This window comes from Eutrigla gurnardus (genome assembly GCF_963514095.1).
Source record: "Eutrigla gurnardus genome assembly, chromosome: 10".
Classification (NCBI taxonomy): Eukaryota; Metazoa; Chordata; class Actinopteri; order Perciformes; family Triglidae; genus Eutrigla; species Eutrigla gurnardus.
Genome location: NC_139924.1, coordinates 8,464,254 through 8,491,432, shown reverse-complemented (window position 1 = coordinate 8,491,432; position 27,179 = coordinate 8,464,254). Strand labels below are relative to the sequence as shown.

Here is a 27,179-nt window from a genome sequence, read left to right as displayed (position 1 = left end):
CTCCGTTATCTAGGCAACCAATCCCAGAGCAGCAGCGCAGTCGACGGGAACCTCCAGAGGCGAGACTCTGCCCGTCGCCGAGCTTCGGCCCACATCCCTTCAAAAACCAACCATCTAGTCATTTCAGGTGGCGACGGCTACGAGGACTTCAGACTCACCAATAGCAGTGAAACAGTTGGACGGGATGACAGTACCAACCATCTTTTGCTTTGGAAGGTCTGAGACATTCGACTCCGGTTTGACCGACCTCCCTCTCGCTGAGAAACAGCGCACAAGCTCCTGTCCCTTTCCCCCCATCAGACTTCTCACTTTTCGGTGTCGTCGTGTTTTTAGTCTTCTGCTCAGTCCACCAGTCTCTATGTGCAAAAAATATGGCTGCCGACTCCCTCCCGGACTAATGAATATGACCACTTCAAAGCCAGTATTCTTGTGTTAATGTTTCTGATGGTGTGCGTCGTTCCTGACTGAGTGGTGTCTGTGCGTGTTTCGGAGGTGTGTTGGCACCTGCAAATATTGTCTAGAGAAGTGTCTTTAGATTCAAGTCTTAACTGAAGGAGGCGGAAGAAGACGGAGGAGGGGGAAATGAGAATTTCACACATGGATGTATGTTTAGACTGCGAAGAAGAGAGACAGAAGAGGACTGGACTCTGCAGAATGTCATTGCACAGGAGGTTGAAAGAGTGAAGCATGTACTTTTTTTTGGGACTTGGACCTCAAACCTTTATTCCATCATCTTAGCCTGACAAAATGTGGTTAATGTCACGTAAAAATTAAAAAGCTTAGTAAAACATCCCATCACAGACTGCAGTTTGATGGATATTCTGATAGATTCTGTTAGAGCTCGAGCTTGGAAGAGAGGCTCAGTTGACGTCTGAGCTTTTGAAAACCAGTAAACCTGTAACGGCAGAGCTGAGACCTGAGAAGGGTTGTGATTATATCTACTCCACGATCATTGCTTATAGATGTGAGACTGCTAAAAATCATCTTTTTCCTCCTGTAGAGAGAGAGAGTGGATATCATTAAAGTGCAATATGTGGCAAGGGTATCTAGCTAGACACATGCACACAGTCACACACACATTAATGCACAACCTCCACTCACTGGATCGGATTTGTGAAAAACACAAGTGTGTGTTTCATCTGATTTTTTTTTTTTATATTTTATTTTGATTATCAGTATAAGGTGACATGATGATGCCCGCTACTGGAGTTAAGTGGGGGGGGGGTTCCTCCTTAACATGACTATGCCAAAGCCTTGTATGTGTTACAGTGTTGACATGAAATTTCAATTTTGTTGAGCAGAAGTCAGGAGCTGATGTTCCCGACTTCTATGACGCAAGGCTGTGGTAGCAGATAACGATAGTTGTGTACAGTATTTATGGTTTGGATTTTAGAGCGTTCTTTTTACAGCACTTAATTTATAGAAGATGTAGCTTTCACTTTTTTTGTTTTTGGAGTTGAAGAACAAGGAGGCCCTGACTCGATTAGCGGAATAGATGACTAGGGATAGTTACGTTTCGGGCAGACGGACGTACACAGCAGGGGTGTAATGATACAGTCCACGATACGATAAGCAACCTGTGTTCTTGTTTCAAAATTGTTTGACTCCCTAAAAGTAGAGAAACAGATTCAGAATGGAGGGACTGGAAGTATTTTTTGGCATGAAAAAACGTCTCAGCCAAAAGACCCAGACTGTGGTTTGCGTGCTAAATGCAAAGATTTGCTTAATATTTCAATTATTCGTCACATTTTTTGTCACAGGACATCTAGCGCCGAGTCGTATTGTTACACCCCTAAATGCACAAACACTGATTTCAGTATTGATTTTTTGTTGGAGAACGAGATGCATGTGGTTTGCTTGTTGGACAGGAGAGTAGCCAAGATACTGAGTAGGTCAGAAGGACAAATGCTGAGCACCTGCACGTGCCTTCAGAGGGCTCAAAGTTAAGCCATTAACACACACACACACACACACACACACACACACACACACACACACACACACACACACACACACACACACACACACACAAACACACACAGTGAAAAGTCAGCTCACACTACATACAGCAGATGTCTGATGGAAGTGAAGGCTGACTCCAACTTGTCCTTGTCCTTGTCCACTCACATGTTAGCCGTCGGGCTTTCGGGGTTAAGCAGCGATTGTCTTTGATCCCTCCAAGCCTAGAAAACCTCATTGCACTTAGCCAGCCATCTGGATGCTTCACCTCAGCGTTCCCCACTTCCCACAAATTCACCGTAGTTTCACTCTGTCAACAGCTAAGAGGATAGGCTGGTTATTGTGATAGCTGCTAAATAGCTAGTCAGCTCTTGGCCTCTGTAAGTGTGAAGGCCTGTGTTTGTGTGCGTCCTCCACAAGCGCTCTGTTATTCAGTTGAAAAGTATTAAACGTACCTTGTTGGAGGCTAAACTTACAGTTAGCTTGTGGAAGCATGTAAAGAATATTTACAAGGAAAGTTCAAGAATCTTAGCAAATGTTACAGGACTACATTTTAGGAAATACGATTATTTGGTTTCTTGTCCAGAAGATTGACACCACTTCTGTGTCTGTATGGTAAATATTACAAAACAGCCAGAAGCCCGCTAGCTTAGCTTAGCATAAAGACTGGAAACAGGGGGAAACGGCTAGCTTGGCTTTGTCCTAAGGTACAAGTAACAAAAATCTGCCTAAATGCTCTAAGGTTGACTAATCAATACATTACATGTCGTTTGTCTATTCCATTTCAAAGGTTTACGACAGCAGTTTGTCATTTTCACATTTTGACTTTGCTTGATGTAACAGATGGGATTTAATGTGTTAATTAGTGAGCTGCAGAGCCGCTGTGAGGTGGATCTTTTCTGCTACTTCATATTTAATGAAACCATCGTCTTCTAATGTTAAAGTAGCAGATAAAATATTTGTGTTGTAAGTGCTAAGAGCTGCCAAGCATGCAAAAGCTGTATATCCATGCTGGCTGTAGAGGAACGGCAAGCTCCCTGCAGAAGGGAGTGTTGAAGGGAGGAACATCTGTGGACTTACGTCTGCTGGTAACAGCGCTTTGAAAACTGTGAGTTGGGCAAAAAAAAAAGGGTCACAGACCCTCAATAGTGTTTCAAGCTCTGTGTAAAAGTGTCCTGGGCTGAAATCGCTACCATATCGTTCAATTCAGCTGATTTAGAAAGTTAGTCGATTTTCTTTAAAACCTTAAAAAAAAATATTTGCCTTAACAATATACTTTACTATAGGTTTGGTTTACTATGACGTTTTACAGACACACTAGCATGCACATGGACACACGGCCGCGTCTTAGATATGAAGTAAAATGTGATGCTAATTTGACCAGGATTGAGAGAATGAAGCATGTTGTGTAAGAAACGGAAGCTTTACACCTAATGTTCACCAACTCATCCTTTCATCACTGTGACTCTCAGCAAACCTGTAGGTAACCTCCTCATGCCTGTTTGTGACAGAAGTCTTTATTGTTGTAAATATTGGTATATATTGCCATCTTTCTGTAAATACTGCACCCACAGTCCTCAATTGTTGATATGAATCTAATGACATATTTTTATATATTTGTGTAAGGTTTGTTTTTGTTTGTTTGTATCCCCCTCCTCCTCCTCTCTGGCATGCGCTGTCGGTGACGTTTAAATTATAACATAGATTTTTCCAAAAGAAGATGGCCTCCGTTGCCAGGGCGACTAAAAGATAAAAGAGTTTTGGCATCGATGTTTTCACTGGTAGCCACATTAGCTCTGAAACGTTTGTTTGCCTTGGTAAGGACGTCTACAGGAAGGAAAAACAGCATGGTCACAACTCTGTTTATCTGGCTCTCGTTGCAGTTGTCATGGTGACAGTCAGAGTGACGTCCTGTATGTAGCTGTTCTCGTTTTGTCACTGTGGGTTCCTCTTTGTAATTAAATCAGTTCACTGGTGACACTTTGTGCCTGTTCTTTCTTGACATGTTGAGGTGGGGGTCTCTTGAAATGTATAACGTTATTTATTATATTTGTGTTTTCCTGATTATCTGCTGAATAATGCAATAACAACAGTAGCCCAGATGTGATAAACCAAGTGTTGGCTCAAGATAGTGCCATTCATGTTTCTACACTTTGGCTCCGGCTACCATTGTTCTCCTACACGCCAGCTCGCGTGGGAGAAGGTTCAGTCGGTTGTAATCTGCAACCTCAACGCTAGATGCCACCGAATCCTACACACGGGACTTTTAAATTTAAAATATGTGTTTGTTCCAGCTTCTCAAATATGCTGCTTTGTCTCAAATGATTGAAGACTAAAACCCTTCGGGCTTTGGTTAGACACAACGTCATGTGGTCAGTCCATTACACAATCCTTAACATCAAGGGGAAATACTTGGACGGGACCAAAAATGTATTGTAAAAGTCAGAGATCCTAAAAGAAGACGTAGTCTGTTAAATTTCTCAATATTTGTTTTGGGAGCCATCTAATAAAGATAGTTTATCTCTCTTTCATTTGCTACACAGTGCGAAGGCATCCAAAGATGTATGAACCTGAATGAACTTGTTGCCTCTGACCCTGATACCCTCAATAGATCCAAAAATAAAATAGGAATAAAATGGACTCGGGTCTTCTATGCCCCCCTTCAGTCAGCAGCCCTGACCGTTAACACAAAGTTACAACTGTGTTTTTTCATCAGCATGTTTCAGTGCACTCAACTATTCATTTCTGCTTAAGCCCACTGAGCCACAATGAAGTGTATTGTGATATGATAGCCCCTGCAGGATATAGAGGAAAACCCCATGAATGCATGTCATTGAGGACACACATACAAATGTTGAACACACGCACACAGTTTGCATCCACAAACACTAAGATCTGTGTGACGAATGAAAGAGGTTGTAAAGACGGCAGCACAGAGATGGATCTGTGTCATCAGAATGACTTATTACTCACACGGCGGAAGAATGTGGAAATCTGCTTCATTCACTGGTATCAGTTTTACAGTCATTTAGAAAGGCTTAATTTATAAATATATATACAGAAATTGGGTTCAATATTTTGTCTATATTTATTCATAATATTTCTTTCATAAGTTTGTATTTTTTTTTATTCATATTTGTTCATGTATTCATTTCAGATGACGTGTTTAGTCTAATTTTGAAGGCTTTGGGTATATTGTGGTGTAATAACTGGGAAAAGTCAACGGCCGATAGAGGGGGATTCACAAACACACACACACACACACACACACACACACACACACACACACACTCACGGGAGTTTCAGCTTGCAGCAGTGACGCACTGTGAGCTCACTGCGCCAGCTCAGTGTTTATGTCTTTTCTTTTTTTCCCCACAGAGGCAGAAAGAGAGGAGAGCCAGAGGGAAGGAGGAATCTCGCTTACCGGCTTGTGGTTTTCATCCATTCCTCTTTTTGAATCACACCTGCCGACTCAAACACATGATGTTCGTCTCTGAACACTGATTTCAACTCCATTTTTTCACCAAACCGGTAAGTCGGACAACTTTTTTTTTTTTTTTTTTTTGCCTTTTGCTACCTTGTAGTAAGAGTGTGAATGGCTGCTCGAGCCGGTAGTTTAGTTGCGTCACTCATTGCCGGTTCTTGTGGAACTTTTCGCCGCAAAGCCGATCCGACCGTCATGACCACTTTTACGCGCGGCGGTACGATGACATGTATTCACTTGTTCATACGAGTCTGTCGGCTTATCATATGGATACATGCTTTCAGACAAACAGTCCCTGTTGTTTGTTTCAACGGGGTTTTTGTCTCCAGACGGTAACTATTTTAAACGAGCCTCTCACTGAAAGTTAAACTGATAAAAGGGTTTTGCTGGATGTGTTTTTATATATGTATGGATACTTTACCCGCCCCTTTACCCTGGTTTTGGAAATTCAATAGATTCTTGTGTATATTCTGTCTTTTTTTTATTAATTTAATACGGTTATGATAACGACGAGAGCCACTTATGTCTCGTGCTGCCGAGTGAGAGCATGCTTGACGCACGGGAATGGGTACGTGATGACCTCACTGGAAGCATGAGCCTCCTCTTCCTCTTTTAATCAAGTGAAACCCCCGAGACTCTCTGCTGCTTTATTCTCATACTGTATACATCTTCATAATATTTTATTATATGGAGACACATCAAGGACAGTTCAAAGCCAACTTATAATATGCAAAACAAAAACACACATGCTGCCAAAACGTTTTGCATAAAGATTGACCGAAAGAAGAAACTGTATATTTGAAACTGTCAAATATACAGTATTTGCGTGTCACACTGTCTCTTTGCTCATTTTTAGTTACAGAGTACAGAGCAGTCGGATTAAGGGAGAGTTTGATCAGACTTTCTTAAAAATGTGACTCAATATGATTATATAAGATTTCATCACCACGCGATTACACTGAAAAACAATGAATTACATTGAATTTGAGCCAAGTCCTATAGCATCACACATCACATCATACTGCTGCGGTTTTGGCAGGAAATAGCCTACTGCTGCAGAATGAGCACACACACACACACACACACACACACACACACACACACACACACACACACACACACAGTTACACGAGAGCTAAGATGAGACTGTCATTTTTGGCTGAGGGCTTCTATTGTCTGACACCAAATTCCTCTATGCTTGTATCAATAAGAGGGTTTCTCTCTCTAAACACACACTCCTCCACCAGAAGAGGGCCATGTAGTTTCTCTGGCTCATCCCTAATATTTTGACGATGCAGGCATTTTAAGGAAGGATTTTTACAGGATTTACAATGTTTATTCATCAACACCATCTTGAATTTACCAGAAAATTCAATGTGCGGCTCCCCAAGCCTTTTAAATACTAGATATTGCCAATGTCATGAGCGGACAAACTTCCTGTTTCCTGTCATCATACTTTCACCCCTCCTTGTGAAAAATGCCTTGATACGTACCGGGTGATTGGTGAGGGTAGGGAAATTCGACATTTTATGACATCATATTACAATTTCATTACAAAAGTGACAATCAAGACGTGTGATCCGATGTTTCCAAATTCACTCACTTGAAACCCTTCTGCTTTTACTTCTGTTTAAAGCTGCCATCTGTTGGACCAGATTTGTTTTCTTTTTCTTTTTCAAAGATTAGTCTATTTTCTTTAAACTACACCAAAACAGCACTGTGATTTTATGATGGTCACACAAGTATATTGGCCTTACTTGAAAATACGTACATAGGTCAGCTTGAATGATTCCACGGATGTGTGAGAGGACGATGTGTCAAGAAATATAATATATAATAATATAACCATTATCAATACAGTTTTTACATGTGTGTCTAAATACACATTCTGGTCCTTTTTAAAAGCGGCATAGAATTGTTTAAATTTAGTTCAGACTCCACACAAATGCCTTAATTAGGAGTCATAAGGGATGAAGAGTGTCTGTTGCAGCTTGGAGCTAATAACAAACTTGCATAGAGATTATCAGTGTAATTTAAAGGAGAAAGGCTTCAACTCTATTCGAGAATATGTGGAAGTCAAAGACAAAGCTTTAATTGGACCAACAATCCTGTCATCTGACAGTGAATCCATCCTAGAGTGGTTGGGAATGCATCCAGACGGTCTTCCGTCCCCGTGCCACGGCAGCATGCCTCTCCAATGTCAGCCAGGAAACTCCCTGCCAAAAATATTCCCACTGCACCAACCGCAGCTCCCCATCCAAACCGTGTCAGCGCTCTGCTGATTGGTGGAGGATCGGATGATTACAGGGGGACCTGGACACCAAAACCTAGACATTGCCATGAGCATGCAACCACTCGCATACACTTATGGCATTTACATACACACACCTAAGCTTGATTATAAGTTGTTTTATTTTACGGGGAAAGCACGAGTCAATGAACAGCAGTAACCAGTATTTACAGTGTGCATTCTCCTGAGGAGAAAACGTCCCCCACCAGAACCCCATGTCTCATTTTAGTATTTATCAGCTGCGCTCTCTCTCAGTAAACTGAGCAAATTGCAAGTCATACTGCAGATTGTTTCCGTCATTTGAGTCCTTTCAAAGTCAGGAAGTGCAAAAGTCTACGTCCCGGATGTTCCAGCTCTTTTGTGTGTGAAGTGTACAAAGGTCATGCATGTCATGGTGTCACATTTTCTTTCTGGCTATTTATGTGTTTTGCCATAAAATAACTGCAAAAAAAACTACATATGATAAATTACTCCTTTGCTTGGTTCAACTTACCCTTCAAAACCAATGGCTTCTATAAAGATAATATAACAATATTCATCACACGCATATAAATTTGCCATGCTACCTTATATTTCTACTATTTCACGGGGATTGTGAGCTTGTCCCTGCTGTACCCTGCCTTCGTCCAATGTCAGCTGGCCATCGACCTTGAAAAGGATTTGCAGTTACAGATGATGGATGGATTTGATCCCTGTGGGCAGAAAACGGTAGCGTTCCAGAGCAGCAGACTCCGTGAAGGAGTTTCTGGTGAACCTGCATGCTGTAAATCGTTGGCAGACGTTAAGAATAACCTTATAGAAATAGCCATTCTTATTTACTTCTGTAGGTCATCAGTATTACAGACTGTATCATAACCAATTAAACCTTTCTAGTAACTTTAACTGTAAAGCTGTACATCATAGTTTCACTTATTTTTTTGAATGTAGGACTTTTATAGTATTTGTATAGACTGGTACTGCAACTATAACCCTCCAGCACGCTTTATTAGACGGACGCACTATCAGTGATGCGGTTTATACATTGAGCAGCTGCTCAGTCACATTCCATGAGATTTGGTTCAGTGAGGACAAAAGCAGGCAGCAGTAATCTGGCTCTGCTTGGGCCAAGTTCACGACCTTTCCCCTCTGTCTCCCCTGCCTGCTCTCTCCCTCCCAACGCTGTACTGTTTAATGATACGTTCTTAAAAATAAGCTTTGAGAGAAGGAGGGAGGGAGTTATTGCACACAACCCAAAAACACTTAAATCCATACATGTGGATGTTTGCTGGTGTGTGTCTCTAGCTGGGTTTGCATGCATGTTGGGGGCAAACTGTAGAGTTATATGCCCCTCCTCCCTGCTATGAGCAACTGCTATCACATATAACTGTTCCACTACACATATGGAGTTGTTTAACATTCCCAGCGGTGCGGGTTAAGATTCCGCCCCTTGGACTCAGTGACCCAGCCATCCATCAAAGTAATAATTTGGCATTTTATAAACTTACATCCTGTTAACTTTGGGGGTATGTGCTGGACTGTTCTCTGCAGAGTGCAATAAGTTTGTGGTGTCAAGGCTAGCGGTCTGGTCATATCTCACAGTGGCAACAGTTGGGGTCAATGTTTGCATAGTCACAGAGTCAAATCGATGTGGCGCGGAGGGAACACCGGTGCTGTTGTGTAAAATGTCATGCTGGTGCTAGCTGACTGGAAATCACACACTGGGGCTGCATTATTGCGCAATCTCTTTGTGAACGGGGCTGATAGAGTAAGTAATCTCTGTCTCTCTGTGTCCTTTGCATATCTCAAAAACCGTTCACTCGATCCCTTTCGCATTTGGGGGGTGTATTGATGGAGCCCCAAGGATATGTGGTGTCCAAGTTGGTGCTATTTGAACACATTAGTGAACGGCCACACCCACTGTATAGTTTAACCTAAATCTTTTCCTTTAAGACACAGTTATTCAAATGTTATTCTTGGTAGTTTGCCTAATGTCGTAGTTGCTTCCTTCTTAGTACACTCCCAATGGAGGAAGGTAGGTAAAAGGGCCGGACATGATGTAATATCGGCACCAGTTTATGTTTGTATATGTGTACATGTTTTATGTCAATATTAAACTACTAAAATAAGGTTATAAAAAATAGGTCACAGTTCTTTTCTCTTTATTCTTTTCCCACAAGTTAATAGGACATCAATAATTTAGTCTCGAATCATAAAACTCTTTTCAACAGCTCATGAATGAAAGCTGTTTGAATACATAACATGCATTTCCTTCTCTATCCGAGCTCAGGTCCCTTAATAATAGCATGTTTTTTTTACGACTCAAACGGTTAATTCTAGTTTGTTTGACAAATGGAGATAACATGTTGGAAGTGTGTTTTTACACCTCATATGGAAATGTTTTATTATAGTGTGTGTTTGCTGACTTTAATTAAGAGCTCTACATGTGTATGGACTGGGAATTATAATTTTTATGAACATACGGAGTTGATTTACAGCCAGTGTTAATGATCTTGGTGATGTAAGGGAAAATACCAGACTGAAAAGTGTCTACTCTCACACAGATTTTTGTGACTCCCGTACTGCCTCGTGCTTTGCTTTTCTCCCCTTTGGATTCTTTCAGGGCGGTTTATAGCAAGAATTGCTTCATGGTTGGCTGCTTGTGGTTTCAAATAACAGCAACGTGTCTTTGTCTCCTTGTGGAAAGACATATTCGTTTAAAGAATTACTGCAATGATGAACACAGACTGGTCTTCAAATTATTTTGCAATATGAAAAGGCACCGTTGATGCTCAACAAAATCAGGTTTTCATGTCTCCCACTAATTTGACTTATAAAAGAATGGACATAGTGGTTGGTAACTAATTCTCGTGGGCTGAAAGCATGTGTGACTTTACAAGATGTGACATCTGTTTCTAAGGATTTACCTTTGTGTATTCATGGTGGCTGTAAACTTACAACACTGTACCCTCACTCTCGCTGCTGAACACCTTGTCTGTCTATCTTGACTGTTCTGCCTTTCACCCTCTCTCTCTCCACGCTCTCTGGTCAGTTCAGCCTCGTTCCACCTCACTGCTGTCTGACAGACGGCGTGCAGCAGAGACACGAGAGAGGCCCGTTAAGTTTCTGCCGGTGTACAGTTCCAATGGAAAACATGACGGCCGAGCATCAAGTCGACCCAAGGACGGAGCGGAGGAATGACGGACACAAAGAGTCAGTGATAGAAACGCATCCGCAGACGTGCGCGGAGAGGTGACACCAGCCCGGTTATCAGACACGCTCCCCATAATGAGACATTGTCTGAGCACTAACGTAGAAAGTGTTGGCGTAGATCAGCCTTTCATTTGCCGATAATGGGCACCTCCATTAAGTCAAACAGAGGGTATGGTTGTCCCAATCGCGTCGTTGTCGTACACGTGCAATTATCTCCCGGTCCACGAGATGTCTGATGGATAATGGAGTGTAATTACCATAAACCTTTTTTTGCCGACTCAGTTCTTTTCTGTTGTATTTCGCTCCAGGGGGCGTTAGATAAAGCCGGTTCCCCAAAGGCTGGACAAGCTACGTGACATAGTGGGCTTCATAAGTAGCCGTTATCGGCATGGGAACTTGGTGGTTGACTTTTCTTTGTCCAGCCTTTCTACTTCATGACCGAGAGGGAAATCCACGTACTTTAGGAAAGGATTTCATCAGCACAAAAGGAGCATTCAGTGTCCTTTTTAGTTGTTTTGTTTGTTTTTTAACACCAATATTCATCAACATGAACATTACTTCGTTTTAATCAAGGCTTAAAGTATTCTGGATACAATCATAGGAAATCTATACATTTTAATTAGAACACTTCCGGATTCAGGAAAAACAACCCTGTTTTGAGCTTTGTGACGATGCATTTTTGGGATAATCCAAGGGACTTTTAAAGGGTTATCAGTCTAAAACAAGGATTTCTCAACCTGCAGAGGAGAAAATAATATGTTGACCGTCTTTGTCCTTCTCTGATGATGCATCACCACACCTACCGAGCAAATGACAAGGATATTTCAACTTGGTACTTGCCCTTAACCTTAAAATAGAGCATTTATCCCAAATATCCAATATGTTTAAATGCTGTATTAAAATAATACATTAGGGTTGGCTTACTTCCCTATTGCTATTGAAGAGAAGCTGAGGAGGGATGCCATAGATGACATCATTGCTCCTGTTTTGTGATCAGACTTGATATCCAGAACCTATATGGTCTGATCTGGATGTAATGACTTGCGTTTTTTGGCCATTGAGTTGACACTAAGAGGTGTCCTGGCACTCAACACAACATCTTTGTGTAGTCTTGCGTCTAACCAGAATCATGTGCACGTCACAGACCCGGTTCATTGTTTGGAAGCGTATAACGTGGCAGTTTGACCCCCGCTTTACCCTTTTTATCCCTCCTGCCGGTCAGTCACCTCACACTGAAAGGCGAGGAGTTCCACTCATTCTTGTATTTCCTCTTTTGTGGTCCCTTCCTTCCTTTTTTTACAGCTTCATCCAGTAGGATTTCTCTGCTGAGCCGCTGCATGACATCAAGGGACTAGAAAAAGCTCTCCGACACATACCGGCTCCAGTCCTTGCCCCCAAAAACCACCACAGTGTAGAATAATGTCCATGTTTTTGTCATGCCTTTGCCATTACTTCTTTATTATTGCTATTTTTAGGTCGTCTGAACAAAACAGAAAATGTGACTGGTCATCTGATGTTGTCGCGACATGTTATTTGAATGTGTCAAACAACACCAAGGCTTTTGGGTAATTACTGTTTTACAGTTATGGAAAAGTCATCACGCTGTTCTCCCTTTCCTTTGAGGTGTTTTTTAAAAAATGGATCCTGTGTCGTTGCTTTCGCATAAAATGACGCAGGTATCATGGGTGTCTCGTGTCTTTAGGCTTCTTTATTGTGTGCGCTGGGATATTCTGAGAGGTGTTAATGTCCTGTTATATCTCTTGCTTCCTGTCTTCTCTCCCTCTGTTTCTTTTCCTTTTGTTTATGTCTCTTTCTTTCTGTCTTGCTCCACTCCTTCTACCCACACATCCATCCGACTGCAGCCTCCAAACCAAAGCATATGGCTGACAGAGGCTTGAAGCCGGCCTCTTAAAAGGGAAAACGTGCGATTACCGGATTGACGCACAAAAATTACAGCAAGCAGACGACTAACTCCCTCTTTGACAATGATTGTTCTTTCATTGTGTTGTGGACTACGCTTTGTGGTTTCAATTGCACGTTTCATTATAAAACCCAGCCAAGTCTTAACATGAAGGTGCTAGAATAAGATTTAGTGCTCAGGCAGTTTTGTGATTTTGCCCTGAGATCAAACAAAAGGCCTTCGAGACATTTCCAGGAAGGATAATGATGAATTGAGAGAGATATAAGAGATGCTGTTGTGTAGTTAGAACTGTGGTGACTGGAGGGATTATGAACTGATGAATAAGGAGTCACAGATTTCTGAAAACAATGGTCGGACATTTTGGAAAAACTCTCTTGCTGAGAGTTAAATGAAAGCTCAGTACCACTAAGTATAAAGTTACCACCGGCACTGTTGGTCCAAGTGGCATTTTGTCACAAATGAACTGAAGGAAGAGGAGGATGGGTGTTTGAAGGCGGACGAGTCGTGAGTCCAGTGGAAGTTCCACGTGTGGTGGTCACTTCTGTAGTGGGTTTGTGGGGAAAACCACAGACAAATTGGATTAAAATGCATCACGCACAGCGGATGCTGCTGGCTTGGATCAGCTAGCTGTGAACGGCTCACTTCTGAGGACAGGGAGCTGGCAGGTTTTGAACATCATCTTCCATCCATCCATCCATCCATCCATTGTCTACCACTTATCCTCGCGGGGGGGGGGGGCTGGAGCCAATCCCATCTATCATTGGGCGAAGGCAGGGTACACCCTGGACAGGATGCCAGTCTATCGCAGGGCCAACATGTAGAGACAAACAACCATTCACACTCACATTCACACCTACGGGCAATTTTAGAGTAATCAATCAACCTATCCCCATCCTGCATGTCTTTGGACTGTGGGAGGAAGCCGGAGAACCCGGAGAGAACCCACGCTTACACGGGGAGAACATGCAAACTCCACACAGAAGGAACCCGGGCCCGATCCGGGAATCGAACCCGGGACCCTCTTGCTGTGAGGCGACAGTGCTACCCACTACACCACCGTGCAGCCCTAACATCATCTTTGGACATGCATTTTGTATTTCGAGTACATTTTCACAGCATGTGTCAAAATTCTGCTGGTGCACATTTCCAGTTTAATATCTTTGGTTGTAGGAGTCACTGCACTCCTGGAGGTCAAGCGAGGCTCTCTGTGGAAAACCAACATTCCTCAACCCCTCTAACCCCATCCATTTGTCACTTGACACTTTCCAAAAACTGACGTACGTAAGTGTATAGGTCCCATTTTTGTTCTCTATCATCATCGTTTTATTGCTGTATTATCTCTCCTCCCTTCCACAGCTCCCACATTCTTTCAGCCATTCAGCCTGTGTTGTTTTTTCAAAATAGTGGTTCTTCTGCCCCAGCTTTTTTCGTTTTCTCCATGAAATTATGCTTCAGTAGCCATTCATTGGCATGAGGGCCTTGCTGGACTGAAAACTTTTTTCTTGTTTGTGCAGGTGACACACATACACATATGGGATGTCATAACCTCCAGCCAACACCAAGCTGTCAAACAAGTATAAATAAATCGACAAAGTATCTTACAGCATATCGCCACACCCTTACTGCACATTTATACTAGCGATCTGCTGTATAGGTGTGTGTGTGTGTGTGTGTGTGTGTGTGCTGACCGCACATGAAAGAGAATGAATGGGTTTGAGTGGAGGAGTGTTGATTTGCTTGCTAACTAATGTTTAAAACATTATGTTTTGCTGCGTGGTCAAGAGGTGCATTAAAGTGACCTAACCGTCCACCCATGCTAGTTACAACACACACACACACACACTGTTTTAGCCGTGATAGAAGGGGCATGTCTTAAGGATGTCAGGGGTGTGTCTGTGGTCAGAGTGACAGTATAAGACACAGGCAGGTACATTGACTTCTCCATTCAGCTACACTTAACTTGAGTTTTGTGTCACTGATTTCTCGAGCTGCATTTTATTATTATTAACTTATCTATAAAGTTTATAGAATTTCAGATTTGTAATCCTAATTTTCTAGTTGTGAAGTCCAGCTGTCATTTTAGAACGTCCAAATAGGACTCTTAGCAAGTGTCCACACAGCTGTAAGAAAGTTAGTTTTGAGTTTGGTGCCGACTCACCATTTGGCAGCACACCCAGCATCCTCACTGAGTTGCCACGGCAACTGTGTCAATCAGCTGCAAGTCTGGGGTGAGTCTCCTCTCTCTGTCTCCTCTCTGGTATTCTCACTTTATTTATCCCCATCTTAGCCTTAATGTTGCTTCCATTTTTGTTTCTTTTTTCTCCTCTACCATCACATATTCGTGTCTGATGCCTCTTAGGTTTTCGCTCTGGTCTGTGGTTGTTTTACAAGCCTATTTGGGTCCAACCAGTCTGTCAGCTTCATTTTCTTCTCTCTGATAATACTCGTCCTTTGGGAATTCACAGTCCTGTAACTGTGGCACAGCAGACTTCATGAAACAATGTTTCATTTTGTCAGTTGCTCCATTAATATGATTTTGTTGGGCGCACAGTGGAAAAAGTAATTCCAACAGATAATTTTGTCAAATTTGACAAATGTTTTAACATTCAAAGGATTCTGGACAGTCCGTCTTGGAAAATTATGTATTTCTCTTATTTATTGTTTGATGCAATTGATGTGTCACAATCCAGACCAGAGCATGTGCAATAGAGCGAGTCAAGCTAATCTGGACTTTAGGTTCAGGTTAATTATTACTCGGCGGCATTTCAGCACATTTGCTGTCACAGCAGTTTAACCTGAATCCTCTCTGCTCCTCTCTGCTCTGCTGCCTTTTGATACCTCAGAATAAAATTATGTCGACACATGCCTGAAAACTCAAATGTGAAAGATGAGCCGGTGTGAATGCTATAAATGGACCCGAGGATTGATAAATTACGTCACGTTGGATTTCATCCATGAAGTTATATAGAAACATCAGTTAAAGCGCAGTCATGAATGCTCTGGTTCTGTGTGCATACTGGATATGTGTCTGCAGGCTCTGTAGGGAAGTCAAGCTATTTAAAATACGTACAAATATTTTCCGCCTGCAAATTTTAGAAATGACGATGTTTTTTTTTATGTTTTTACAGTAAGACAGTCTAAACACCATCAGTGCAGATTCAAAGAAGAGGTTTTCCCTTACACTTACCAATAATATTGCAAAATAGAGCAGTTCAATCATCCTCATCCCTTCATGTGATTCTCTTCTCCACCATGATGCCACCTAGTTTTGATGATATACCTAAATGTCCACACATACACATCAAAATGAATGGGTTTGGCATGAATAATTGCTTTAAGCGTGTATGCGGGTGCTCACAGCCCAAAAATAGCTGTGGAAAAGCCCTGGTTCATTCACTGCTGTCCATAAAAAGAGCCTGATTCATGTTAAATGTTATTTACAGCGTTTACAGCTGCTCCTTACTTCCCTGTCCCTCGAGTCACTGCACTCTGGATGAGTCATTCAAAAAATGACACGGGTGTTTTTCACCATGTGAGCACATGTGTATTTGATGTGTGTGTGTGCTGTGTGACAGAAGTGTTGAAATGTCATCAGTTATGTTGGTGACATATGTCATCCATGCGCGACTAGAACATATTTCTTGACACTTGAAATTAATCCGTTTCTGTCTCCCTTAGATCATATGAACATAGAAGAATACATTGAAGAAGATGAGGAACCACCTTTGCTGCTCAGCTCTCGTCCTTCTCACGGTAAATATGTGAAAATATGTTTGTTTGTGTGTTATGACAAAAAAAAGCTTGTGTGCCTTATAGGTGACAAACCTCCGCAGACTGACGAGCTTGTGTGTGTGTGTGTTCTAGGTGTTTGGCTGTGGTGGGACTGCAGCGGTGCAGTGTCGGTGGGGGGAAGCATGTGTGTGTCTGCAGTGCCCTGCTGGCCAGGAGCCTTCCAAGGTGAGAAACCAAAATAAAATGATTCATATCTCAACCTGCTGTGTGAAACATCTTAGTCTAATATATATAACTCCTGGTGAGTTTTTTATTTTTTTGTCCTCTTAGACGCTACAAACTTTTACCCCATGCTCCAAGTCAAGGCGTATCATGTCATCATCACATGCTGTATTAATCTTTGTTGAACAGTCGATGAGGCTTTTAATGGAATGTATAAAGAAGATGTCTTGTAATTAGAGTAAACAGAGACTCTAATCCTTTGAATTAAATCCCAATAATGATGCTTAATTTGGTTGATTTTACATTATTTTGCTGGAGTTTAACAGTGTTTTTTTTATTTCTTGCCAGCCTTGTGGTCAGATCCAAAGCCCAACAGATGAAGTGCAATGTCAGTTGTGCCCATCTGGAAGCTTTTCAGACGCATCCGACTCTGAGCTTTGCCGGCCACACGTCTCCTGCAAGATCCTCGGCCGTAAGCTGGCAACCTCTGGCACTGCGACTTCAGATGCAGTCTGTGGGAGCTGTCTGCCTGGGTAGGACTTCCATCTCTGCATTCACTGAGACCGTCAGCTTGACGTTCAAAGGGCTTTACTCGGAAATTACCTAGTATTTTTATTTGTATATCATTTTTATAAGAACTCTTATTTGTTCTTAGTCAAAAATCCTGTGATTTTCTGTGTCAAGACACACACACACACACACACACACTTTGTTCTCCACCACAATAAGCAGGCAACATCAACCACCATCATGCACGATATGCCACGAGCAAAAATGGTTGATTCATTCTTTCATTGTGTCCATCGCTCTAACTTTTTCATTCTCTTCTTTCTTTTTCCATTTGCAGGTTTCACTCCACTGCCAAAGGGGACGTTTCCACCCAAAGTCCGTGTGTGAAAGGTAAGCAGGATCCTGCAGCATGTGTCTAAAACTGTGTTTAACTACCCATGCTGCTCATCTATCAATCAGTTGACAATCATCAATCCTCTCGTTTCCCTCAGCATCTCTGCGTGTGCGAAAGGTGCGTACGGTGGGTAAAGGTCCATCGAGCGGTGCTGGAGGGCAGGTCAACGGCACAGTGGTACGCAGCGCTGAGGAGAAGACGGCAGAGTACGCCGTGTTCGCTTTGGTGCCCATCTTCTGTGTGATGGGTCTGCTGGGTATCCTCATCTGCAACATCCTGAAGAAGAAGGGATACCGCTGCACTGCTGACAAGGAGGGAGGGGATGAAGAAACTGCCACGCCGCTGAAAGAAGGTTAGAGAAATCAAATAACGGCTATTGCAGAAAAAAGGACACGAAATGATAAGGAAGGAAAGAAAAGTTTGCAAAGAGAACAAACGATAGAAAGCAGTGTGATTTCTGAAACGTTAGTGTTGTCAGGAGTCGGGGCGAAGCCAAGCCCAAAGGGTTTTGTGCAGTCTCTGTGATGTGACTGCATGCAAGCCTACATGGGAGGCTCTTTGACCTTGCATGGGGTCAGTACATGGTATTCAGGCTGTGTTTTTCTAAGCACATGATGTTATCCTTGTAATTTCCTCTCTCAAAAGGTTGGGGAAGAAAAAAAAAAAGAATTCCCATCAACTCACTGGCCTTAGTGAGGTCACAGAGAAAGTGAATTTGGTAAACACAAAGACATATGAAGGCAGAAGAAGGAAAGAAATAAAGGAGGGGGCGGTATTATCCATATGAGAGATTGATATCAATAAATGCATAAACGTAAGAGAATTTAGAGAGAGAATAATCAAGCAGTAAAACAAGTGTTGAGTTGCCACACCCGTTCTCTGTGGCTTTCACAGAGTAACATGAGTGCTCTTGATCCCGGCCGCCTGTAAACGTGGATAGGCGTTTTGTCCTGGAGGACTCCATAGACCTGAGTACTGCAGCCTTTGGGCCACAGTGAACTCTTTTCTTGTAAGGTGACACGTCACCTGGTTTAAACTTGATGGTGAAGCAAACACCATCCACTCTTTCTGTATGGACCTGCCTTCACGTGCACACAGTTCCAGTACACCCATATTTCCTTTATGCGTCTATTGGACTTGATGTACTGATCCTGTGTGGCTCGTATAGCTGGTAAAACCCTCAAGTCACATGGTGTCCATGTTGTTGACCGTGGCCGTTTTGTGTGTTTTTGATTCAACTGTCGGGACAGGGCCCACAATTAAGAACTCCTGGTACATTTCCACATGGAGACATTTCAATAAACTATTCCTGCTATGATTCACTTATTTACTGTTGCGCAAACACAAAATGTGAGTCAGAGAGAATTCATTCAATTTAGCAAACATTGCAAACTCGCTATTGTGCTCACTTGATTGCCTCATGCCAAACAAAGTGGACATAGCTTGGAGCAATACTTTCTTTGGGGGAAAATGCGTATTTGCTTTCCTGCGGAGAATTGGAATAGAAGATTAATAACACTTTTAATAACGATTCATTAGACAAGCGTTCAGAGGCTGCATTGGAATACATGTCACAGTTGCTGCGACAAGGTTGTTCCCTTTCAAACTTACTATTGTGCTACTGTTTATCTGCGTATCTGTTACTGTCATTTAGTGCTTCAGCTTTTAAACAGATCGAGAGGCTAAGCTGGCTTTTCCCTCACTCAACCGATGGTGCGAGGCTCAGAGTAACACTATGTGACGGCCAAGTAGCCATACGTTGGTCAGGCACCGGCACAGCTGCCGACTCAGCAGATCAGACTCTCTATCAGCATGTCCCACGTCTAGAAACGACACCTGCTGCATTTGATTAACATACTGCATCCCATCACCAGTGTTAAACCGTTTAATTGAGCTTAGTGATGACCCCCACACTAGTTAATAGAGCCAGCAGGATTTCAGGATAGTACCATTGTTATATCTGTTCCATGAGACGAAAAGCCTAAAAATGAAATCCATTTCAGTGTGAAAAAACTCCTGAAACATCCCATCTGTCCTCGTGTGTTAAGAGGAGATTTCGGGGCTCCGTGAGGACAGACAGGAGTCATAGCAACAGTCTTTCTGTCAAAGATCTCTGCCTTTTGTTTGCAGCATTGCCTTGGCCTCCTCCTCCTCCTCTCCAAGCACCCTGTTGTGAAACTTAAGAAACTCTCTCAAACCCCCATCCCCCCGCAGTTTCTCTCTTTACCTGTCCTCATAATCTCCATTCATCCGATTTCTTGGCTCCCTCACACCACCTCCCCCTTCATATGAACATGACACTATCCACTCATCTCTCCTTTCCCAGCCAGATCAATAATTTAATTGGATCGTCACCTCATGGTTTCTGTCTCTTCTTTCTTTCTCCTCTCTTCTCTCCTTGTTTGTCCCTGCGTCGTACCTTGTTCTCCTTCGATCCCATTATTTGATCTGCTTTGTCGATTTCTGCAGCTTGTCGTGGTCTTCTGCGACAGAAGTGGTTCGCTATATGAAACCTCTTAGAATGAAAAGATGTATGTGTGAGTTGCCTGAGTGAAGGTTTCAAAACCAACAATTTGAATCAAGGATGTTATACAGAGCAGCGACTTCTGAAGGCACAATTCAACCTTCTATGTAAAGGTAAAAGAGATGAAGTCTGTGAATGTTTTACAAATGCAGCATAAGTAGAGCTATTTGAGGACAGATGATGCAGTGGTGAAGTGATTAGCAAGTCCATATGTGAGTGAGAGTGATAGAGGACAAGAGAGGGGAGCAAAGCCAAAACGCAGTTAGTAAAGATGACAGATAGCGAGCAAAAAATATGATCCCTCCCTCTTCCCCTCCCTTGTTAGTCTGTCTCTCCGGCGTCGTCCTCACAGGGCTAACGTTCGAGCTGTACCAGCGTTTTTTTTTTTTTTTTTTTATCATCTCCACTCAGGGGGAACACCCATGGGGAAGAATTACAGCAAGGCCAAGCTAAGCTCGGCAGGGCTAAAGTCTGACTCTGCAGAGGTAACTCAGCGAACAAACAGGGAAGACAAAAATCCAGTCAAGTCTGCAACTTTGTGAATACTCAGTCTGTCCAAGCACAAGGGCACAGTGTGAAAAGTTGAGTTTGCTGCATTTAAATGATTTTTTTATTCAAACTGAACCGGCTGGTGACTTAACGTGGCTGACACTGAAACACTGAACACGTCGGTCTGACTCTGCTGAAGGAATACATAGAAGAGAATGAGTGCACTGCACACTGTGAAATGGATGCCGCCGTTATCCTGGCATAGCAACAGCCACTGTGGAGACACAGCTATTGTTATGGGCTAACAACAGCCTGTAACTGCTTATGCAAGAAAGACACACACATAGACACAAATGCTTCTCTACAGTCACATTTTGCTCTGAAACACACAGTCACCTGGTATCGGGGGGGGGGGGGGTCTGGTACACCACACACACACACACACACACACATACACACAAGCACACAATAGTGCTGAATGGAGTGTGATCGCTGCTGAGTGAGCTATTCTGGACCCCCCCCCCCCCACGCCCTCATTGCTCTCCTCTCAGCTGCCTCACTGTGCTTTGCTATTATGGGATGGTCGGGGGGGTGTTGTCATGGAGGCATGTCTATTCTTTGCTGTTCAGTCATCCACATTCATCCTTATCAGTCCCATCATGCACTGTGTGAACTGCACTCACTCTGTCTCTCTCAATGAGGGAAGTAGCTGTACTGATGAGTGAAAGCATCTGTTTATAGTGTGGATTCTGTCTTAACCTATAATTAAAACAAAGCCTAACAGGAGGAACATTGAAAATATACGAAAATATAAGTTTATATATTAAAGTTCATATTGGTTGAATGGTTTTAAAGATCTCTGAGATTGTAACTTTAAATCAAGGTCTGCTTTCTAGCCTTTTCCAGGATTTCATCTGCATCTCACATTCTTCATCATCAGATAGAGTTCTCTCAGTCTTTGTGACCTTTGTTACCTATCTGTGCCAAAAAAAGTAGAGTACAGACACATTGCTATAATCTATCATATGCTGCAAGTATTTTTCAATACATACTCAGAATAATTCACTTATGTATGCATGTTTTAATACTTTATGAGAAACTTCTGTCTTTTCTGTTGTTGCTTGCTTTAGGTACCAATTGTCCCTACATATCCGACGACCTGAATGAAGACACCATCAGTGTTCTGGTTCGTCTCATCACTGAGAAGAAAGGTGGGTGTCGAGCAGCGGTGCGGTAGAGCTGCAGTCACTCCGTCTCTTGTGGCTTTAGAGGGGAACGCGAGGTGATCCGAGTACGTCACGGACACGTCACCACCGCTGCGAGCTCAGACTGGCCGGCGGCCGCTCCCTATCTCTCCTCCTGGTTGAAGTTAGAAATGCAAACCCAGAGAAGGAGATGAAAAGTATTTCCTTTTAGAATGGAAAGTAGAAGCTGTGAATCCTATAATGATCTCAACTGAACCTTTTTCCGGGCTATTCAAATCAATCACGAAGATTAATGACACAAAGTTTGATTACTCTGATATATTGAGTTCCCTCTGTGGTCCCGTTCGTTGATTGAGTCTCATCTGACTGTTTGTGTTTCAGAAAATGCTGCTGCGCTGGAGGAATTGCTGCTGGAGTACGAGAGCAAACAGATGGCCATGAGCAAAAGTTCGACAATCAAGTATGAGAGCGCACACGCTTACGCACACCCTCCATATACAGTAGGCTGTACTATACCACTCGTCATGCTAGTCAAGGTCAAGCTAAATGCAGAGCCAGGGAAGTCAGGGAGAGAGCAAGGTGGTGAACATTTTGGGAAAGGCTCTAATAAAAAATATGTGTGTGTCTTCAGAGTTTAAAGTAAAAGGTTTAATAATGATACAACCTGACAGATTCAGAAACATTGTTAAATGTGCACATAGATTTAATGAGAAGCTCCCAGTAGAGACACTTGATATAAAACATTGTAATATTTCTCAAACGGGTTTTATTTCTTTATCCTCTGGTTGTGTGTTCACCCAGCACATCTTAATAATATAATGCCACCTTAAATGTATTCTTTTTGTACATCTTCAACAAAGAAAAAAAGAAAGTAATCTCATAGCAATAGACAAGTCGGCTACATTTCCTCAGTGGGCTGGTCTTCTGCCAGTGACTCACCCCTGCATGTCTGAAGTGAACGTCTGACACGGTTGTAACCGCTGTCTCTTGAATCATGAGGCTTAAACAACCAGTCTGTCGGTAAGCCCATTGGCTGTCACATAGCTTAAAGTCACGCCATGTACATGACCAAGTGTAGTTGTGGTCGGAACTTTTGGTTGTGATTTAGAAACAAATCCAGCGACATGCTGTTTTACACCACCGTCTACACCACTTTGTTTCCATGAACATCAGGAGACTGAGAAGTCAACTTCCTACTCCAAATCCCCCCTCAGACAATATTACATTGGCACATTTTATATTACATTTACACTCCAGTCTGTATGTCACGTTTCCAACAGTGAGAGGTCTCAGGGGCCTCTGGCAGTGTGCTGCTGTAACATGTGAGCTTTACATTCGGGAACATTCTGACACGCACACACAATATAGACACCCAAATCTGGAAAGCTTTCAGATCCTGCGTGTGTGTGTGTGTGTGTGTGTGTGTGTGTGTGCGTGTGTGTGTGTGGGAGGTTCTGCAGGGGTCACTAAAAGTCACCCACTAGCTTGTACAACACAGAGACACACAACTGCATTCATCCTGTTTGCTCTGCCTTTCTCTGCGCTAAACAACAATGGAAAGACACCAAATAGGTTTGCGTGCAAAGAGATAAAACTTTTTTTCTTACTTGAAAGACTCACTTTCAATGTCATCCTAGCCTTATGCTTTGTTACTTAGCAACACAAATCTTCATCCCTTCATGCCAGTTCAACGTTTAAATTTCACTCAATTATCTGTGACGTTTACTAATGTGGCAAACACCAAGTTTGTTTAAGTTCAAAATCTGAATTTGAAGGAACATTTTCTTGATTACATTCAATATAAAGTTGCTGAAAATGTTTATAATGTAACTGAAGTTGTTCACTCGCTCCTCATCCTCTCCTGCTCTTCCTCCCAGGTTCCCGATGTTGTCTCCCCTGTCCCCGTTCCGCTCCCTCCCCAGACTTTGCCCCCATCAGTCCCACCTCCACACGATCTCTGGACTTTCTGGCCTGGCGCCCAAACACGGCTACCGCTGCACCCGCTGCGCCCAGAAAAAATGGCCCCCTGTCCTCATACCTCCCCTGGATTCCCTCAAAGACCCCCTGAAGCCCCCCCAGACCTTCATCCTGTCCTCCCTGGACAAATCCACCGACCAGCTGAGGCGGCCCCTGCTGGGGGGGATCTTTGCAGACACCCACCATATCCAAACCGTTGTGCCAAATACTGTACAGGAAAAGGTGGAAGGGAGCGAAGTGAAGGAGAGGAAGGAGGGAGAGCTGACAGTGTTGTCTGTCGGGAGGTGAGACACGTTTTTTGGTTTCATACCCAACAGAATGCTATAGAACTATATTGTTCTTTTAGTTGACTTTTTCTGCTACATTTGACTTCAACGCCACTACATTTCACAAACAAATGTTATACTTTTTACTTTATTTATTTGAGAACCAGTTTTTAATTACTTTACAGAGATAAAGATTTAATCAAATTTTATCTGGCCACTCTTTTGCATAATGAGTACTTATACTTTTTATGTCCATTTATCTGATATGACTTCTATAATTTAACTTTTAAATGCATGACTTTGACTTGTGCTGGCATATTTCTACACTGTGGTATTGCTATTGTTACTTAATACTTTACAGATTTAATTTAAAAACATAAATAAAGTTATATAAAATCACCCATAAACATGATTGAAGTCGCATGCACTCTCAAAGAGCTTCACATTCCTGAATATGATTACATCTCTTGTTCAACTGATAGGTTTCAAGTCGCTCAGATCCCCGAGCAGAAGCCTGTCACCGTGGAAACCAAGACATCATCCCAGGAGCAACGCAACTCCCTGTTTGGAGGGAAACCCTTCTACTCATCTTCATCATCCAGCATCAGGAGGTAAAACCTGCAACACACAGTCACCTCTCTCCTTCCCCATGTTTCTGTTTCTTCCACACTGCATGTTTCTTTGTATAGTCAAAGTTCTCCTGTCCATAACTGAATTATGTGGTCTGTTTCACTTGGAAAGGAAATAATAGACGGTATGAGTGTGAAATAAGCTAAGTTTCCTATTGTCTGCTCATACACATGTTTCCAACTCTCTGAATCAGCATTATTACAGTAACCATGTGGTTCTGCCTGTTGTCTACAGTGAAGGACAAAAAAAACCTCAAATAGGGTCATTTATGCTTCAAAATCAACCCAAATGAGGGATAATGAGATTATGGTGCTTTGAATCGGCTCGAACACAATTTATTTGTCACGTCTTATTCTTTTAAATGTGGAAAAATCTGTGTCACCCCTCCTCCCATTCTGTCCTTCATGACCCTGCTGCCTCCTTGACATTTTGGCGCCCTCTTTCAGGTGAAGAGACAGAGAGACGATGCATGATAACGCTACCTCGCTGAAGACAACCTCATACGCTGACAACTCGACAGCTGGCAGTAAGGGTGTTTCTAGACGACCAAAAGGACCACCTCGTGCTGGAAGAAGTTGTTTTTCTATTCACGTCATGAGAGGAATATAACTGTATTTATTATTTCATTTAAAAAAAACAATATATTGTACTTTACAGTTGTATCAGATCATAGTAGTTGAATTCAAATCACAGCTGCTTCACTGTACCAATACACAGATAGTGTGGAGAGACACCTGTCGAAACTACAAGAGAGGTAGGCAAGTTTGGATCGTAAAGAAGTTCTCAGCACCCATATTAGTGCTTACATAGACACAGAGGTAAAACACACATACAATACATGTAGACAGACACACCTACACTACTTGTGTACAGTGAAGAGAGCAGAAACACTGTGGAATACATTATTGACAAAGACAAACAGCCGTGAGACTGATACAAACAAGTGTGTACATTTTAAAAAGGGGAAATATTGAGCCAAGTTTTCTGTGATCAAGTGCCATATGAACTAAAACTTGACTTGCTTGACTGAAATAAAAAAAATCAAAATGATTTTGGGTCATAAGACACTTGATTTACGACAGTAGCACTTCAGTGATTATCATTAGCACATTATGTTATACAATTCAATATCATTTTGTTGTTTTTCATTTTTTTTAACGAGTTTAATGATCTAGCTCCTCTTATTCTGCTCACATTTGCAGACGAGTTGAGGTTTTTCGACCTGAAACGTGTTGAATGTAAGCACTGACTGAGCTCAGTGAACCTTTTAAAAGTAAAAACATTCACACGGCGATACTCACAATGGGCATGAATAACATGTGCAACCTTTAAGCTCTTAGACTCGGTCCAAGTAGGTGATCAGGGGCCAAAATGTGTTCTCAGAGGAGTCCTCAATACTGTATCACAGCAACAACAACGCTGCATCCCAATGACAGTTAGAGACCGCAATTGTAATTTGGGTCCAGGGGTGAAAACGTTTTCATGGGCCGACATTCTTTTGTAGAATAGAACATGTAAATGAATGTACATATGTAAATATGGATGATTATGGAGAAACGGATCCAGCTTTTATAATTCCAGCATATAGTATGTATGAGGTGAAACACAACTGTGCTGCACCAGTAACTTGATACTTGTTGTCCATCGATCAAAGCTCTCTTGCAGCATCATGCATACAATCAACATATACAGGATTTTTTTTTATCACAATTTGAGTGCAACATTTTTGTTTTAGTCATAACCTATTAAAACCTAAACGCACACTTGCAGAACACAAGAGACTCAAGTTATGTGATTTCACATAAATGCACACACACACACACACATATTTACTTTTTACAGTTTAATTTAATAAACCAACCAGTGGCTGCAGAAGATTAGTGGTTGAGATGCCTCAAAGTCATGCAGCTCAGTTGGCTTTAGTTTACATCTTCGTGGGTTTTAAAGTAGTGTACTATAATCATAGAGGGGTTTTTTTTATCCACTCATTTTCATATTTTATTATTATGTTTTAAGGATTTCAACATGTCTGGGGGACTGGATATTTATTGGTTGCAGCAGTTTTTATCTGTTTTTATTACTATAATTTGGAGTTGTATTATTAAATGTTTTCAAGCTGAAGTGTTGCTGGTAGGAAGGAAAGATTGAAAAAAGAAAACACCAACTTTGTAGATGGCATTTACAAAATTCCATTTTTCTGTATGATGTTTTTACTCTTGAAATAAAGAAGAGGTGTATTTTAAATGCGATATTGATATTGATATACAGCAATGTGGCTTTCTAATGTTTGTCTGATGTCTGTGAATGTGAGAGGAAACATCTTGTAAAGTATAAAAAGTCCAAAACTTAGTTACAACTAAAGCATTGTTAGCAATGGCACGGCTTAT

General features: G+C 42.1%; 2 protein-coding genes across 2 annotated transcripts in view; both read left to right on the top strand.

Moving 5' to 3' along the window:
* The window catches only part of arhgef17 (Rho guanine nucleotide exchange factor (GEF) 17), a 50,831-nt gene extending 46,896 nt beyond the window's left edge, over positions 1-3,935 (top strand). Inside the window, exon 24 of the mRNA XM_084019151.1 lies at positions 14-3,935. Within this exon, the coding sequence (XP_083875277.1) occupies positions 14-222 (209 nt within the window). The 3' untranslated portion in view covers positions 223-3,935. The remainder of the gene's footprint in view (positions 1-13) is intronic.
* Positions 3,936-5,307: 1,372 nt separating this feature from the next.
* Positions 5,308-27,036, top strand: relt (RELT TNF receptor). Its single transcript, XM_084019161.1, has 11 exons — positions 5,308-5,490; positions 16,522-16,596; positions 16,708-16,800; positions 17,146-17,330; positions 17,645-17,697; positions 17,799-18,053; positions 21,845-21,925; positions 22,301-22,379; positions 23,797-24,180; positions 24,645-24,773; positions 25,239-27,036. The coding sequence occupies exons 2-11, from the start codon at positions 16,555-16,557 to the stop codon at positions 25,240-25,242; spliced, it is 1,305 nt and encodes a 434-aa protein (XP_083875287.1). The 5' UTR covers positions 5,308-5,490; positions 16,522-16,554; the 3' UTR covers positions 25,243-27,036.
* The last annotated feature ends 143 nt before the right edge of the window (positions 27,037-27,179 follow it).

What these genes read in the sequence shown, in the direction of transcription:
- relt (XM_084019161.1), top strand. Translation starts at nt 16,555, where the DNA reads ATGAGGAACCACCTTTGCTGCTCAGCTCTCGTCCTTCTCACG. An exon ending in CTGGCCAGGAGCCTTCCAAG is followed by an intron (nt 16,801 to 17,145) that starts GTGAGAAACCAA and finishes ATTTCTTGCCAG; the next exon opens with CCTTGTGGTCAGATCCAAAG. An exon ending in AGCAAAAGTTCGACAATCAA is followed by an intron (nt 22,380 to 23,796) that starts GTATGAGAGCGC and finishes TCTTCCTCCCAG; the next exon opens with GTTCCCGATGTTGTCTCCCC.